At 42.1% G+C, this 18,460-nt stretch overlaps 1 protein-coding gene across 10 annotated transcripts in view; it reads right to left on the reverse strand.

Moving 5' to 3' along the window:
- Nucleotides 1–18,460, reverse strand: part of MYCBP2 (MYC binding protein 2) — a 144,914-nt gene that overhangs the window by 13,715 nt on the left and 112,739 nt on the right. For 9 of the 10 annotated variants that reach the window (XM_087726884.1, XM_087726887.1, XM_087726882.1 and 6 more), the window contains 13 exons: nucleotides 18,253–18,410; nucleotides 15,825–16,024; nucleotides 13,316–13,465; nucleotides 11,626–11,786; nucleotides 10,067–10,223; nucleotides 9,526–9,750; nucleotides 8,706–8,771; nucleotides 7,819–8,058; nucleotides 6,186–6,284; nucleotides 3,197–3,277; nucleotides 1,519–1,785; nucleotides 1,143–1,426; nucleotides 95–191 (listed from right to left, as the gene is read on the reverse strand). In XM_087726884.1, coding sequence (XP_087583010.1) covers nucleotides 95–191; nucleotides 1,143–1,426; nucleotides 1,519–1,785; nucleotides 3,197–3,277; nucleotides 6,186–6,284; nucleotides 7,819–8,058; nucleotides 8,706–8,771; nucleotides 9,526–9,750; nucleotides 10,067–10,223; nucleotides 11,626–11,786; nucleotides 13,316–13,465; nucleotides 15,825–16,024; nucleotides 18,253–18,410 — 2,185 coding nt within the window. The remainder of the gene's footprint in view (nucleotides 1–94; nucleotides 192–1,142; nucleotides 1,427–1,518; nucleotides 1,786–3,196; nucleotides 3,278–6,185; nucleotides 6,285–7,818; nucleotides 8,059–8,705; nucleotides 8,772–9,525; nucleotides 9,751–10,066; nucleotides 10,224–11,625; nucleotides 11,787–13,315; nucleotides 13,466–15,824; nucleotides 16,025–18,252; nucleotides 18,411–18,460) is intronic. The other variant, XM_087726880.1, reaches the window with a different exon arrangement.

Raw genomic sequence — 18,460 nt, forward strand, 5'->3', positions numbered from 1 at the left:
GGGCGGGAGAACAACCCCTAAAGTCTAGTGGAACAAAGCTGCTTTGTGTGAACGACAGAGCAGAAGGTAATATATGAAGATAACGAAATCTTACAGCTGCCATGTCTTTTATGAGCTTAATAATGATTTCTGAAATCTGCGTTGGCGTTGAGCCCTTCATCCACCAATGGCTTTCACCTCGTCTGAGATAACTAAAGAAAGGAAGAAAATTTTTTGTAATTTAGGAATGTAGCTTTTTCTTTTCCTTCAACATATTTAGTGAACTACATTGTCTGGGTCAATTTGCTCTATTCAAATCACTGGCAACAGTAATAGTATTATTTAGATATACATAATAATAGTCTTTTTTTTGCTTCTAAGATTTACATATACATTGTAATTATAATTGTATTATATTTTATAGCAGTGTACTTGGTAGTGTTTTCCCAATTGCTACTTTCTGTCTCTTATTCCTAACCCCTAATACAACAATTCCCATATTAACTATTAACTAAGCTGCATTACTATTACTATTAGTCTTCTCATAGTTCCTATCATCCATCTCCTCTCACTTTTGACTGCATGACGGTAACTTTGTTGCTTGCGTCCTTGCGATTTATATGGATATTGATTGTTTCCTGGCTGCTCCTTTGTACCCTCTGACTATCATTAAGTGCTGTTCCTTATGATTCTTGACCAATGTATCTTGTCTTTTTATGTACACTGAGAGCATCTGCACCAAAGACAAATTCCTTTTGTGTCCAATCACACTTGGTCAATAAAGAATTCTATTCTATTCTGTTCTATTCTATTCTGTAATTCTATTCTATTCCATTCCATTCACTTTCTATTCTGTAATTCTATTCTATTCTGTAATTCTATTCCATTCCATTCCACTCCACTTTCTATTCTATTCTATAATTCTATTCTATTCTATTCTACTCCATTCCACTTTCTATTCTATTCTATTCTATTCTATTCTATTCTATTCTATTCTATTCTATAAAACGTATTGAAAGAATTGACAGTACTTTTGGAGCAACTTTCAGGAACATAGCTGTGAACACCATCTCAAAGGGAAGGTAGCATGAATCTTACAAAAAAAAAGTCTCATGGAGTATGGGAAACTGAGTCAAGACAACAACTGCATAACTGCTACTAACCTGGAATTGAAAATCATTGGCAAAGTGACGGTAGTGACGCCTTTGCCGGCTGCCGTGCCAGCCGTGCCCGTTATGGTGGTGCCTTTGGCCTTGAGCTGAACGGTGAGCGCTTTGGCAATGCAGCCCAGGAACATGTCCAGAATGCCCAGCTTGTTCCAGTCTCCCTTCTCCGTGGAGTGAATGATGTCACTGATATCAGCTGGGGGCAGGGCTTTGACCCCAATGACGCTGGCCAAGCGGCTGGGAGTGACTTCGGGCAGGACCCGCCTCAGTAAAGAGGTGACCTGAAAGGACCAACCACAGAGATTAGCCGACCCTGCTTGGGGGAGCCAATCATCCTGCGACCAGGAAAAAGGAGCCACCGTTCAATACCGACCTGCCTCTGTACTCTGGGGGAAGCCGTGTGCAGCAGGGAGAAGAGATCCTGCAGCAAGGTCAGCTGCTGAGCCAAGTACTGGCGCCCGACGTTGGAGCCGCTCAGGGCCAGCACCATGGACAGCAGCTCAAAGCAGTAGGCGTCCGATGAGGCATCCTCATCGTTGGGCTGGGAGTTGGCGTTCTCCTTGCTAGAAATGGCGTGCTCCCATTCTTCTCGGACCCGCGTGGCTTCCATGCGGATGGCTTGCACGATATGAGCGCAGACCTAAACCACAAAGAGAGGCGTTGGAGGAAATTAAACTCTAGCTTGGTCATGTTAGTTTAATCACCTAGACATGGGCCTCCATCCTTTTGGGCACCAGGGACCGATTCCATGGAGAAAGGTTTCACGGGGAATGTGGTTTCGCATGCCACCTACATTCTGTGGAAAGGGCTTTGCTTATTTGTGTGGCATGCCCCTGTTGTGGCCCCTCCAGCAGCTGAATCAAAGGAGGAGGCGTGGGAATCAGGGTCAGCAGCTAAGCAACCTGAGAGCTCCGAGTGGGAAGAGGGAATGGAGCTGGCAGAGAGAGAGAGAGGGTTAAAATGTATGCCTATAACTATAAGCGCTAAACCTGAAGCCCTTAGGACAAATATAAATAGGACTAGCTCTTCTTGTAAGGTGAATAATACACGTTGCCCAAATCATCCTCCCAAAATGGATGCATTGCATTTCACCATGCAGGCAGTTTCTGCCAAGGCCAAACCATTCAAATGTAAATAGATTCGTTGTTATAGAAATGGCTAGTTTATACTATTATGGAAAAGTAGTAAGTTGAGGTTTATTCTACTGCACCAGAGGGAGTCAGAAGTCAATCCCCTTTTTTCCTCACTCCTTTTTTTCTATACTTCTGTACTTCCCCTTTCCCTCTCTTATTTTACCTACTCTTTGCTTTTTTGTTTTTGTATTTTATATTATAAGCTAATAAAAAAACCCCTGTAAACTTAAAATGTTGTCCTGAATGCGTTTTTTTCCAAAGCAAGTCTTTTTTTGGGGGGGGGGGGGTTTCCCTTGAAAATGTTTCGCTTCTCATCTGAAAAGCTTCTTCAGTGTTAACGGAACAGTGGGAAATGGAAGGATTTATATTTTTTGAAGTCGTCTGGTCTTTGGAAAACAACAACAAGAAAGTCCTGTCAGGTTTTGGAAAAGCACCTTTGGGGCAACTTGGACCTGGGGTGATTCAAATGTTCTGCACACGTATGAGAAGGTAGACTTTTTTCCTGCTTATCATACAGCTTCCAACCTCCTGTCCTAGATGCTTCTCAACTCACAAGTACGTATGTGTATGTTGTGTCTCCTGCTAAGTGAACATTTTGCGCATTACCAGTCTTACTTCATTCTGTGCACATGACCACTTGCATGTTTACAGATGTTCACTGTGGAAACTCATGATTGGACAGATGGGTCAATTTTAATCTCTACATTGGAAATCAAGCATTTTATTTTCCCTTGCCCGTAGAGCTGTAAGTCCATCATTTTATAGGTTTGGGGGCACTGACAAGTTCCTAACTGACAGGGTCCCTTTCCTTTCCCCAGTGACTTGACTTCTTAGCGTATGGAATCTTTTGTCCTTCATCTGCAGATCACATGCACAATGTAAGAAAAACCAGCTTAGGAAACGTTCTAGTGAACAAACCTGTTTTTGCAAATTCGTGAGTTTACTCCTGCTAAATATGATTCCAACCATGTGTTCTTTCAGGTCTGCATCTGAAGTTGCCTTGAAAAGGAACACAACGTTGTTTAGTACAATCATACATTCCAGGTTCTGACTAAAAAATTAAGGCAGTTTTGTTTTGGTTTCCAATGCAAGTTTTGGTATTAAGTGATGTAAAGCATCTAGCCAACGTAAATAAATTAGGCAAAATTAGGATATAAACTTATTTTCAAAGAGACCATAAGCCTTAAATCTCCCAAGGCCTTCTTCAACGACATGAATTGGAGATAATAATGGTCTTCCAGATGCAGCATGATGGATTCCTTACCCTTAGGCAGGTGAGATTTTTCTAAATTAAGAGAACGTTTACATAGGGGCAGCACCCCCATGGACTCAACAGAGAAACCCGAATATGGAAAGAATAATTTCTAACATGATTACCACTGGAATCTCCTGACCAGTGGTGAATTTCAAAAAAATTTCGAACCTACTCTGTGGGTGCGGCCTCCTTTGTGGGAGTGGCTTACCAGCCATGTGACCTGGTGGGAGCGGCTTGCTGGCCATGTGCTTTTTCTTTCTTTCTTTCTTTCTTTCTTTCTTTCTTTCTTTCTTTCTTTCTTTCTTTCTTTCTTTCTCTCTCTCTCTCTTTTCTTCCTTTTGCCTCTCTGTCCCTTTTTCCTTTCATCTCTCTCACTTTTTCTTTCTTTTTTCTTTATTTATTTCTTCCTTTCTCTCTCTCTCTGTGTGTGTGTGTGTGTGTGTGTGTGTGTGTGTGTGTGTGGTGGGTTTCAAAAAAATTTGGAACCTTGTCTGTAGGTGTGGCCTGCTATCCGGGTCCACTGGTGGAACCTCTTCTAACCGGTTCGGTAGATTTGACGAACCGGTTCTACCAAACTGGTGTGAACTGGTAGGAACCCACCTCTGCTCCTGACTTAACCTTCCTAGATAAGAAGAGAGGTGGCTCGTGAGAGTCTTTGCTGCAGGAGACACAAGCTGCCCCTTCCAATGATAGGTTGGAAACAAACACCCCTTGAGCAGTGGTTGCCCAAATTCCCTAAAAAGCACCATTTAGAACATTTAAACTCTGGGCTTTTTCTTTTCTTCCAGGATGACAACTTGCATGTCCATATTTTGATAGGAAATTCCAGGGGAAAGTTATTCTTTTTTTGGCAAATGGAAATGGAAATTTTTTTTTTGTTATTCTAAGTGAAAATACAGATAGTCCTCGACTTACGACCAAAATGGGGCCCAACATTTCTGTTGCTAAGCGACACAGTAGTGAAGTGAGCTTTGCCCCCATTTTATGACTTTTGCTCACCAAAGTTATTAACAGAATCACTGCAATTGTTAAGTTAGTGACACAGCTGTTCAGCGAATCTGGCTTCTCCATTGACTTTGCTTTGTCGGGAGATTGCTAAAGGGATCATGTGATGCCGGGACACTTCAACCGTCATAAATATGAGCCAGTTGCCAAGTGGTCTGAATTATGATCACGTGACCCTGGGGATGCTGAATTAGTTGTAAGTGTGAAAAACTGTTGTAAGTCGCCTTTTTCAGTACCGGTCTAACTTCAAACGGTGACTAAACAAACTATTGTAATTCAAGGATTACCCATACACCCATATCTATAACTTTCTGCAGAGTTGATTCAGGGGCCCGTTCCTATAGCTGAAACAGCCGTGAATACACAAAGGGTTAAAAGCCTTTGGCTCATGTGAAGATGCTACCTTAGGCATATCAGGTAACATCATGAACAATATCCTGGCTTTGTATGTATCCGAATTTACAACCTAAATGCTGGAGATGTGATTGTGTTGATGCTACGTATTACCATGTATGGTGGACTTGTAAAAAGGTTAAAGCATTTTGGATAAAAATATGGTGGATTATGCAAAATATTCTTAAAAAGAGGATAAAGTTTACTCCTCAGTTATTCCTGTTAGGTATAATTACAGACTGTACAGTTATAGAGACTAATATGATTTTGAACCTCACAACGGCAGCAAGACTATTGGTGGCGCAGTACTGGAAGAAGGAAGAATTACTTATTATTCAAGAATGGACACTAAAAGTAACAAACTTAGCAGAGATGGCTAAAATATCAGCATATCTTAAGGACCACTCAGATGAGAAATATAAGCTGGAATGGAGAAGATGGATTGATTATATTCAGAATAAATATGGGACTAAGAAATTCCAGATAGTTTATGACTGAATGAGCAAGGAAGGATACAATTTGCTTAAAGTTAGCTTTACAAAAGCGGAGTTAAAGTACAAGTGAGGGATGATGCTAAAGTCTGTTACCTTATTTTAGAATATGCATGTTAATGTTTATACCCTGTATTTGCTCTGGGAGGTTGGGGGGGGGGGGAGTTGGGTTTGGGGGGGAGGGGAGGCATATATTTGTAAAACCTTTTTTTTAAAAAAAAAAATTCAATAAAAAAAACCAATATCCTGCTGTGACCTCTAATGTCTCTCAAGAACCAAGCAGTGTAGCTGCAACAACACCCCTGAGCTAAGTTTTCCTCTGAGCAGAGTGCCATTTATGAGCCACCATGGCGCAGTGGTTAGAGTGCAGTACTGCAGGCTACTTCTGCTGACTGCCGGCTGCCAGCAGTTTGGCGGTTCGAATCTCACCAGGTTCAAGGTTGACTCAGCCTTCCATCCTTCCGAGGTGGATCAAATGAGGACCCAGATTGTTGGGGGCAACATGCGGGCTCTGAAAAGCTGCTTAGAGAGGGCTATAAAGCGGTTTATAAGTCTAAGTGCTATTGCTATTTAAGGGATTCCAATCCATAAGAGGAGTGCCGGCAGTTAAGCCATCATTCCACATGTTAAAAGGTTGAAAACCTTGTTTCTGAATGATCCAGACTGTTGTCTCAAGGAAGCGCAGCCCCAGTTCAAGATCTGAACCAACTTGCATTGGGAGATAAAAACAAAATCTTGGTAATTGTAGAACATAAATAAATACATTGTGTACTTTTTCTTCTCCTTCAGGTGAAGAAAGCAAAGCCTTTTCTTCCTGTTCTGGGGTCGGCTCAGCGTCTCCAGATATGAGTTTGCCAAAGACCTGTTTCAGAGGAGAAATAAAATACCGGAATAAGACAGACATGCTATTTCTTTTCTTTTTTTCATGTGGAAATGTTAGCAATTTTAAAAATATTTCTTTACTATCCTAATGCTCCATTATCTCCTAAGGCGGGTCAAGTCTTAGGACCACCCTGTTACTATGGAATATGCAGAAATTCCCCGCCAAGGAGAGCCAGGTATTTAGCTCCTTCTGGGCCGAAGACTGAGGTTAATCTGGAGAGTCAGAGGAGAGGTAGAGGTGTGGCCTCAAGATTTACCTCAGTCTCCGGGCAGATGGGCCATGACGATACCCAGTTGTGACTCTTCCCACGCCCCACTTCGGAGACTGTGTGTGTGTGAGTGTGTGTGTGTATAAATAAATGGCTGTTTGTGTGCGTGCATGTGTGTGTGTGTGTGTTCCAGGATAACTCTGGAATGCCTTGAGCAATTTCAACCAAACTTGGTGCACAGATGACTTACTCTCTGGAAAAAAAAAATACTGTGGGTGTAAGACACCCCTAACACCTCTGTGTGTGTGAGCGTGTGTCCCTGGCATGCAGAACACACAATCCATCAACCCAGCCCAGCTCCACCGCACATGTGTGCGTGCCTCCTGCCAACCAAATGATTTTCAGGTCTCTGCCATGCATGCGTGGGGTGTGTGCGCGGGGGTGCAGGGTCACACGCACATGCACAGGGTGCAGGTGGAGTACAGGGTGCGGGTGGCGCACAGGGTATGTTGGCACGACACACACACCCCCCCCCCCCGTGGCCCGTTTTTGCTCCAAGAAGGCTGCAGGGAGGCCTACTAGGCTCCAAACGGAGTGCAGGGAGGGGGGGGTGTTGTGCGTGCATACACTATAGATCTAATTCATTTTTTTCCCTGCCTAATACAGGATTAGGATAAATAAATAAATAAATAAATAAATAAATAAACAAACAAACAAACAAACAAACAAATAAATAAATAAATAAATACCGGGCAGGTTATCAGCTAGTCTGAAATAAATAGTCTGTAAACCACTTAGAGAGGGCTGTAAAGCACTGTGAAGTGGTATATAAGCTTAAGTGCTATTGCTATTTCCAGATTCCTATTATTAGAGGCTGTCTGGTGCAGGCCTCGCATTAAAACATGCACATTTTACTCTTGTGCAGTTTGTTTAAAGTTGAGAAGAGATTTCACACATTACCTAGCTAAGATGAAGATGGAAAATGGTGAAGAATGAATTGGGGAAAAGACATCTGAAGTAGAAACCATTTTAAAGATCTAAAGTAAACCAAGAAGCAGCAGAATCAAGTGTTAGGTATCCATTTTTTTCCCCCCAAGGGACTCAGATGGACTCAAATGGAACTCCTCTAAACTAAATTCCACCACAAACCTGTCATTCTGTTCAATATATTCTTTAGGAAGGGGCAAAGGAAATGTGAAAAAGAAAGATAGGATTCCTAAGCCATTTCTACCTATGGGGTGACAATCTTGCTTTTTTTTAAAATGAAGGCTTGAGTATTGCATTGTGCTCTTCACACAGCCTCACCTGTGATGTGATAAGCCTGAAAACTCGCAGCGTCTCAGCCTCACAGCTTCTTTGTTGAGCAACACTTGCTGAGATCTGGCCGGCTATTTTGATGCTTTCACCATCTTTCCAACCCAGCACTTTCACCTGCCGAACTCGGAGGGTATTTTCTGGCCCCTTTAACTCAATTTTGAGGATGTGATTGTCTCCACCGGGAAGTTCACTAGTTACCCAGCCAATATGTCTTGAGTCCAAGTCAACCTAAAACACAGGAGTAGAAAAGAAAGTTGGTGTAGACCGTAAGAACATAACTGCGTAACTTTGAAACGGAATGGTTCAAAAATAAAAATTAAGGATAAAGCCGCAAGATCTGACTTGGAAAAATATGAATGACCACTAGATGGCCACAAATACTTAAGAGTTTCTCTACCTCTTTGCTACCACCTAGTGGCTGACCCAATTTCTGCAGCCAAGAGATGAAATTGTCACATCCACGCACCACCATCACAGGCTAAAAGGATGAGTTGATGTTAACACATGTGAGAATTGCACTTGATTTGAAGCATTTGCTTGAAATTAAACAATGGAAAAATACACAGGCAAATCAGCACTAAATCAAAACAGTATTATTATGTCCTCCAGCTACTGACTCCTGGACATTTAAAATTAGAATGGTTACATTACTTTTGCAGCTCCTAAACTTTTTGTACAAGGACAGATGGAACACAAATGACTAACTACAAGAGGACAGATCTTCTATCTTTTCTTTCTTGCAATGTCAGAATAAAGGATAATGAAAAGATGTCCAAGTTCTTAATTAAGAAAAGTTCATTAAACAGAATGTTAAATACATAGATTTTAGTCATTAAAATGCTTTGTTATTACTCTGAATGGCATAGGTAAGCTACCTGTTTTATTCTGCAAAGATCTTCTACTGCTTTTCCAGTCAAAAATGTCATTGAAGTCACTTTGTTCTAGATATGACAATAGGAAACAAAAAAATAAAAATAAAAGCCAAGCATTTTAAGTTTCTGAATTGATTTTAATATCAACAGTTTAAAATAAAAGGGAGGCAGAGAGAATAGACTTTGTTTGGTATAGCAATTCAGACACCAGGCTAGAAACTGCCAGACTATGAGTTCTAGACCCATCTTAGTTAAGCAGCCAATTGAGCCAGCCCATCTTTCTCAGCCCAGGGAAACATGCAATTGTAAACCTAAAAACCTTCCTTTTTCAAGAGGCAACTGGACTTTCTGAGTTTTTTTTTCCTTTGAAGATGTTTTGCTTCTCTCATCCAAGAAGCTTCAGAGCTGAAAGGTCTTAACCCCCCTCCCCAAAAGTCCAGTTGCCTCTTGAAAAAGCACTTTTGGGATAACCATGACCTGGATGACTGAGAATCTGCATAAATGTGCAATGCCAAATCACTTCTGAAATCTTACCAAGAAAATTGTTCAGACAGTTCAGACTGGGAGTCAATACAGACTTAAAGGTGAAAAAGAAAAAAGACAGCCCCCCAAACCCCATACAAAAAGTATTGTTTTAAAGTATTTTTATCTCACTCACTCACTCACTTTGCTCCATTAAATTATTGCCATCTGGCTTATTATATGAATTTATAACAATAACTTGAAATGCCTTGCTTTTCTAGACCCATAGCTTTAATTCACCCTCTAATGTCCAAATGGACATGTCAACATTACTCTTCTTTTGATTGGAAATAGTGCTTACCCCGAGGTCTCTTGAATTGTCTACGTGAACAGACACATAGCGAGCATTTATTCCTTTCATGCAATTAATTGTAATGTTTTTGGTTTTATTCTTGTCTTCATCACCCGATTCCCAGAAGGTTTCGGTTGACCCATCTGTCAAACTACCAATCATGGCTGGTCGGCTCGAAGTTTTTATATCAACGATGTTAGTTAAGTCCTTCAGGCAGACTACTATACATGATTCCTATCAAAACATATAAATTTCACAGTTAAATATGCTATTATGGCTTAAATTAATTTAATAAAGTGATGTAAAATCTTATAATCAACGTTACTGATTATGCTTTGGTCCTCCCACCTCTTTCACTTATTCCTTTAAATCAGTCTGGGCAAACTTTTTTCAGCTCAAGGTGTACCCAGTTGGAACCAAATCAACATTTTCCCAATCTTTTCTTTATACCAGAAATCAGCCCTTTGAAGAAACCATTTTGAGCAGGTGTTCTCTGGCAGCCATGGATTCTCATTGGCTGCTGTCACAGTAATCTGGAAAATCAACTCGCCTGATTCAAAGCTTCAAAGCCAGATTGGATGCTAATGCTGAAGCTCTCCTCGCTGTCTCCATCATCAGATTTGGAGAGAATGTTGTTGATGTGATGAAAAACGTTGCTCTGATGCAAAAACTGATGGTCGGATTGCTTGAATTTGAGGCTCCAGCATCTGAATAAGAAGGCCATCATTATGACTTTTCCATTTCAAAGCTTCCAAAGATATATCCTTCCTCATCGCATAGCAATTAAACACAGCCCAGGTCAGCAGAAACCAGCACCAGTTATACAAGAACAATCAAAGAAGAGCCAAAATCAACATCCAGACTGGTGGATTAGCTCCCACCTATCCACCCTGCACTGATGAACTTACCTGCCTGGCAATGAAACGTCTGCAGGAAGAGAAGTGAGTTTAGAGACCACCAAGCACCGAAGAATTTAACCCTGAGCTGCCCAGATTCTGCCCAGATTGCAAGTAGACTTGGGAGAAGCAAAATGCTCAGGTTGTTTGTAGTGTTTTCCCTCCTCCCTCTAATGAGTGGGAATAAAATAACCAAATTCTCCCCAAAAGTCTCATTGTGGCAACATGGACTGCAAAAATAATAATAAAATAATAATAAAGTAATAATAACATAATCATAAAATAATAATAAAATAATAAAATAAAGTAAAATAAAATAATAAAGAAAAGTAAAATAAAATAAAGTAAATAAAATAAAAATAAAAATAAAATAAATAAAATAAAACAAAGCAATAAAGTAAAATAAAATCAAATAAATAAAATAATCAAATAAAATAAAATAATAAAATAATAAAATAATAAAATAAAATAAATAAAATAAATAAAATAAATAAAATAAATGAAATAAATAAAATAAATAAAATAAATAAAATAAATAAAATAAATAAAATAAATAAAATAAATAAAATAAATAAAATAAATAAAATAAATAAAATAAATAAAATAAATAAAATAATAAATAAAATAAATAAAATAAAATAAAATAATAAAATAAATAAAATAATAAAGAAAAGTAAAATAAAATTAAATAAATAGAGTAAAGTAAAGTAAAATAAATAAAGTAAATAAAGTAAATTAAATAAAAAATAAAATAAAATAAAAAGATCTGGAAGGACATTGCTGAAATTTGGCCAATGGGATAACAAATTCTGATAACGCATCTGGGAGAATGGGTGATGTTTTGAAAGGTAGAAGGGGGGGTAGATGCTCTTCTAAGCAGCTCTGGGACCCCCTTCCCACCAGTAAACATCCAGCAATGGACTCCAAAGCGGTGAAATGGAACGACCAGGCAGGGCCGTCAGAATACTTATGTGTTCTCCAAATGAGGGCTGGGCCCAGAAGAAGCCTTCCAAAGTAACCCACCCCCAGGCTAACCGTGTCACCAAGGTCAAGTTGGAAGAGTTGCAAGAGCCAGCACACAAAAGACCAGGGAAGACCCACAGTCAAAAGCCCGGCTATCATCATCACCACAGCCACGTTTTCCTAGTGAAATTTTGGCTCTGCCCCTAAACATGTGGAGCCAGCCTGCCTGCCTGTCCCCGGACCAGCCCACCTCAGTGCCATCTGCTGTAACGAACTTCCGCTCGGCAGCAACATCATCAGGTCAGAGATGGTCTGGAGCAGACGGTGAAAAGTGTGAGGGAGCGGATGTGCGGCTTCTCCAGCAATCACGATATCCGACAACGGATGCTCGCAAACCCGTGTGTCCTTTTCCTACGCATCAAGCACAAGTAGCATTGAATTAGTTATTTCACGCTGCTCCACCCTGAAGTTCTCCCAAGGAGGCTTCTGACACACGCACACACAGACACAGCTGTAAAGCAGCGAGCTGAACTTCATAAAGCAGTTGTCAGGCCTGCAGTCATTTTTCTTTTGGACATTAGGCCTGCCACACATCCTATTATTCTACTATGCATTTTCTATTGTGGGAAAATGGGAGGGAGGATATTATATAGTTGGATGGTATGTATCCATCACAAAATTCTTTTGAGAAAGCCAAGGACATCCTTTATCTCTGCACCTGGCCAGAACTGGATGGATGGAACTGCCAGGATGGCAATGGAAGATTGGACCATGTGATGGACTTGTGGATGTCGGGGCAAGATCTTGAACTTTCAACTGGGTGGGAAAACTGGGAAGCTTTCAGATGTGGGTTTTCCCAGATGAGCCAACATGGATCTCTTAATAAATTGGAACTTTTGAGGAATACTTTGCCTTGGACTCTGATTTACTTTTGGATGCTATTTGGAACCCTGACAGCAGTAAGATCCATATCAAAGAATAGCAAGCTAACTAAGACAAATCCAAACCTTTAAATAACCTACAAAAGCAGCACAAACAATTTAAACCTAAAAGGAAAAAAAATAAATTTAAAAGGCCCGCTTCTAGCATAACGGAAATATGCTGAGGAAAAGCGAAGAATCAATGATTCTGAGTCATCATTCTTAAAAAGATCCATCCTTTTCAAAAACTTGAGGGAAAAATATTGCATTTCATGACATTCCTTGATTATTGATTTCAAAACAGTCGTCTTGCTGAAGTACCACCTTTGTTTTTTAAATGTGACAATGGGCCAGTCCATTTTCCTAGCTATTTTATGCATTGACTAATTTAAGCCATTCTCTCTGGAATTCTCTCTGGCCTAAAAAAGGCCACCATGTCAAAGAAGTGACAGAAGCCCTGACTTTGAGAAAATCTAATTTCTCACAAAGTGAGTAAGGAAACTTGACTGGCATACCCTGTTTCCCCGAAAATAAGACCTCCCCGGATAATAAGCTCGATCAGGCTTTTGAGTGCATGTGCTAAAATAAGCCCTCCCCTGAAAATATTGCAACACAGCAGCAGCCATGAGGTGACTCTGCTTGCCGCCTCCTGCACCTCAAAAATAATAAGACCTCCCTGAAAATAAGGCCAAGTGCTTATTTTGGGGGACAAAAGAAAATAAGACCCTGTCTTATTTTGGGGAAAACACGGTATTTACACCCTGGCAAAGCTACAGCTGCTGTATCTATGCACCCACACAGCATACACTCTCTTTGGGTTACAAATTAGTCTTTGAAATAGTCTCCACAAAGGAACCATGTGTGATCCGTAGATTGCTGTAAAAAAAAACCCAAACAGGATATTTTTTTTCGCCCCTACCTTGATACAACTATTCTAAGAGAGAGAGAAAAATGCACAGTGGTTTTCCAAACACGTAAACAAAAATTGATTGTAAAGATCATGCAATCCCTTTGATTTACTTGTTCGATGGCTTCCTTGTTGGCTTTGTTTTCCTCATCTTCTTCTTCCTCAGCCTCTACAGGGGCTGGAGTAAGAGAGGCCACAAAATGCCAAAGAATGTCATGGAGGGACGTGGTTTGTATGACGTTGCAGAGGAGCCAGTTAAAAGCCTAGGAAAACAAGAAGAGGAAATGCCAGGCTTTTGGAAAACAAACCCTGTTCAATTCATCAGAGCAAGACAAGCGCCCACTAAATATGTAGACCTTCAAAGAGAGAATCAACCAGCTAAAAAGGGTACAAAAAGACCCAACCCCTTCCCCACCAGCAACCAGTTGAGGGTAGATTGACTCCAAGATTAATATCAGACCAACAATTACGAAGTAAACAATACCCCAATCAAGGAATTGCCAAAAAATGGGTGGAAGCTAATCAAGGAGAGAAGCAACCTAGAATTAAGGAGAAATTTCCTAACAGTGAGAACAATTAACCAGTGGAATGGCTTGCCTTCAGAAGCTGTGGGTGCTCCATCACTGGAGGTTATAAAGAAGAGACTGGACAATCACTGGTAGAGGGCCTCCTGCTTGAGCAGGGGGTTGGACTAGAAGACCTCCAAGGTCCCTTCCAACTTTATTCTGATTGAAAGTCAACACTAAATAGCCAATTTAAAGAACCACCAGGACCACTCCCGCGCAGGGCAAGCCATTACAATATAAACTGAGAGCAAACCCCACTCCTTACTAGCACTGGTGATGTTGCCTAATTTGGGTAAGGAAACTTCTGCAAAAAAACCAACCAAGCTCAGAGAGCACCAAGCACCCCTCGAGGCAATCCTGAGCTACAAATATTCTTCTTTATTGGTATGTGGACCATGTCATGTTTTCATCTTCCTGTACCTCAGTTAGGAAGATCAACTGTGGATGCGCAGGCCTGGCACAGCGCCTGTGAGAAGGATCTGTGTGGACCAACAAACGGATATGAGCAAGCTGGGTGGAAGCAGCAGCTATTCTGCCAACACAGTTATGGATCGCACAAACCGAGACAATAGTTATCATCCTAGGAATCGCCTTGGGGAAAAAAAAGCTGCTAGAGCGGGCATAGCTGGCTGCTTTCAATTGATGGAGGGATCTTCTGGAATCTTGGATGGTCCCAGATGCTACTAATTTAAGCTTGAGAATGCTCGCATGCCAGGGAGTTCCTTGCCACACCATGTTTTTCTCGCTCTCTAACTAAAATTTTGAATGAATAATTTAGTTGACAAAGTGTGATTTAGACACACAAGGAATTTGTCTCTGGTGCAGAAGAAGATCTCGGTGTGCATGCAAAGCAACATCACCACCACCATCATAATACCAGTAAGAGGGGAGGAGTAAAGATGATAAGAAGATAAGTGATAATACTACAGCAATACTATCTGTGTAAATATACATAGACATTAGACAGCACTGTGAGAATTAGGGGTTTGGTAGAGTGATGGCATGGGGAAAAAAAAACTGTCCCCGTGTCTACTTGTCTTTGCATGCAATGGCCTATAGCGCCATCCCGAAGGGAGGAGTTGAAACAGTTTAGGTCCAGGATGTGAGGGGTCTGTAAATATTTTCTCAGCCCTTCTTCCACAATATGGAAGTGTGGAACATTTTTCTATTTTAATTTTCTTCTATTTCCGTATGGAACAACCTCTTGCAGAAGAACAACAATGTTCTGACCTAGGCTTCCCAAGAGCACGAAGCAAACTCCTGGTACCAACAAAAATCCCTTTTATTAATTTCCTGTGAATTCTGCTCATTCACATCCAGCAAAGTCTTTCAAGGGAGGATTTACAGTCACAGACCTTATCTGGCTTGGACAGCTGCCAGGCCAATATCTGCAAAACTCAGCAAGTAGTCTCGGAGAGTCACAAACCAATTAAGCGAACAAATTGTCTCCTGCAAACTCCACTCCCCTTTTGCTCCTCTTTTATTTCCTCTGGGAGGGGCCATTCATCGACCACATGTGACCTTACTCCCAAATCAACCCCTGTTCTTTAGCTGTTCCCGTCATCTGGTAACGCATGCAAACACTGGGAACAGGCTCCAGCTGTTCGTCTGCCTCACTGGATATCTGACTCTGAAGGCAGCTGATAACTGGCATACGGCTCTGGCCTCATCTCTGCCTCCAACACAGAGCCCTCATCAGAGCCTTCCCCAGATTCCAGGACTGGCCCATGTTCCTCCCCAACTTCCTCACTGTCTGAATCAGCTGCCAGCTCCACTGGCGGGCCACGGCAAACACTAGGCACTGAATCTAGGCACAAATTTTGCACAAGACACTAAAGACTGCTTCAGTGGCAACGTAAGAAGTTGAGGAGATGGCAATACAGTATGTCAGCGACTTGTGTCAGATATTTAGCTTTCCTCCATGTCAAAGGTTTCGACTTTTAATTTCCCCAATGCCTTTGGGGTGAACCACGAGCAGTAAAATCAGCTCATGCTTTTATAAGCAGAAGTCCTGCTGGTGCATCATTTACCAACAAGGCGATTCGTATTAATTTACCTCCATAGCAAACACCCGGCAAGCTGATTTTCTTAGAGCTTGTTTCATGGCTATTTCGAGTCCTTCCAAATCATGATGCTGAATTACAAATGCCAGAACGGGCCACTGGAAGTTTCTCTCTCCTCTGGAAAGAGAGCTGTGGGCGGAGATTAACCGAGAGAGTTCAGGAGATGGATGTCTCAGAAGAGAGGAGCCCACTTCTATTTGAAGGCAGAAACAGACGGAAACATTACAGGAATAGCTTTCAGGCAGACGGTCAACATCAAACTCCTATCAAACTAGAAACATTGCGCATGGTTATTTGCCACACTGCTCTCGGAAATGTCAATGGCTGCCTTTACAGTCAAACCAGGGGTGAAATGCTCTGAAGTCTGCTACCAGTTCACTTTGCGTGCATGCGCACCACAGGCGCTAAGAAACCTTTTCTCAGTCTGCAAAGGTAAGTAGAATGGGGGGAGGGGGAGGGAGACAGCTGTGCCGCGCGATTTACATTCGCCAGAAAGCAGAATTTTCTGCTTTCTAGCGAATATAAATCGCGCGGCACAGCTCATTATCGCACAGCTGATCATCGGAAACTTTTTAAAAACCCTTTTAAAGCATTTTTACTACCTATTCGCCCGAACTGGTAGTAGAAAAATGCTGAAAAAAGTTTTTTAAAAGTTCCGATGATCCGCTGTGCAACTATCAGCTGTGCTGCGTGATTTCTAGCAAATATAAATTGTGTGGCACAGCTGATTGTCACACAGCTGACAAACGGTTTGAGTGAACCGGTAGCATTTTTTACTACCGGTTTGGGTGAACCGGTAGCATTTTTTACTACCGGTTTGGGTGAACCGGTAGCATTTTTTACTACCGGTTTGGGTGAACCGGTAGCATTTTTACTACCGGTTTGGGTGAACCGGTAGCATTTTTACTACCGGTTTGGGTGAAGCGGTAGCATTTTTTACTACCGGTTTGGGTGAACCGGTAGCATTTTTTACTACCAGTTTGGGTGACCCGGTAGCATTTTTTTACTACCGGTTTGAGTGACCCGGTAGCATTTTTTACTACTGGTTCGGCCAAACCAGCAGCATTTCACCCAAGCCAACGTCTTGGTTTTCAGTGCTTAAGAACTGAGATGCTATCAACCTTGGCCCGTTTCTTACGTTGGGTATTACGCATGTAAATCATCCCAAACATTGAATGATTTGCCAAGAAACTGGACATATCTAAATTACTTTGGGGAAACTGGCCTTAATGGGTACTCATGTAAGGCCCTGGATTCGAACTCTGAGAGGGAGATTCTTTGCAGCAATACCATCTCAGGATTTCTGGCTCTCCTCTGAAGGGGATTTTTTGGGGGGGTGGGAGGGGAAGGCTGCCTCTGATCCAGCTGCATCCTGCCTATCAGCTCCCACAGCTATGCGAATGCCTCCAAAATGGAAAGCAGAGCAAGCACAACATCTGTAGCACAGAGGCTGTGTAGCAGCACCGATGGCCATGAAAAGCAGCATTCTACTTCCTTGGGGAGGTCATCTGGGATATTCTCACCTTCTTCCTAGGGACTGGTGAAAGGCCTCCCTGGCAGTGCTGCCCGCTTGCAGGTAAGGCAAGAAGTGGAAAGTGCAGAAGGTAGAGAGGAGGAGGAGGAGGAATTTGTTCATCCTCTACAGTAGGGGTGTCAAACTCAAGGCCCGCGGGCCAGATCTGACCCATAGGGTGCTTAGATCTGGCTCGCGGGGCCAGCCTGCAAATAGCAAAAGACCAGCTCGCTGTGCCTCTGCCAGTGAAAATGGAGCTCGGGGGTCATGGGTGGCCCCTCCATACCTTGCTTTTGCTGGCAGAGGTTTGCATGAGGCCGTCGCAGCTGAAAACAGAGTGTGCCCTCCCTGAGCTCCATTTTCACTGGTAGAGGGCTATCAAAACAAACTAAAAATGAAACAAAAGGGGAAATGTTTCCCCTTTTGCATTTGAGCATGCAAGAAGGGACAGGAAAGGAGAAAGGGACAAGGGAAAGACAAAGAAAAAAAAGGAAAGATGGGAAGGAAGAAGAAAGGAGAAGGAAGAAAAAAGAGGAGAAGGAAGGAACGAAGGAGATTATAATGAGAGTGAGTGAGGGTCTCAGGGAAGTCCAGTCTTAGAACTTGGCCACCACAGGTGCCCCTGACACGAGTAACGTCAAGCTGGCCACACCCACCCCGGCCCCCCATGGTCAAACACAACCCTGATGCAGTCCTCAATGAAATTGAGTTTGACACCCCTGCTCTACAGGGCCGCGTGAGTGTGGGGGAGAAGATGGCCATCCCTAAGGGCACATCTGGAGCTTTGTGGGTGTGGTCTGTCCTGGGTTTGGAAGCAGAGCAGTGTGGGCCTGTGCCAAGACTGAGATGGAGATGAACACGGCTCAAGTGTTCCACCCCAATTCCCCGAGAGAAAGACGCTTTCTCACCTGCATCTCCGCTGTTAACTCTCCTTCTGGGGATGGCCTTGACCCGGGCAGGCAGAATGGAGTGAGGCTTGTCATATTCTGATGCAACGACGGAATAGGATCTTTGGAAAACGGTACGCTTTGCAAGGTCTGTGTCTGTAATAGGACTGGTCTCTAAACTGGAAGAAGAACAGAAGTGATTCCGATTTTCAAGCCATGTTGGCACTCC

Source organism: Thamnophis sirtalis, unplaced genomic scaffold, assembly GCF_051295495.1.
Source record: "Thamnophis sirtalis isolate CommonGarterSnake01/CBP01778 unplaced genomic scaffold, rThaSir2_p1.2 scaffold_12, whole genome shotgun sequence".
Classification (NCBI taxonomy): Eukaryota; Metazoa; Chordata; class Lepidosauria; order Squamata; family Natricidae; genus Thamnophis; species Thamnophis sirtalis.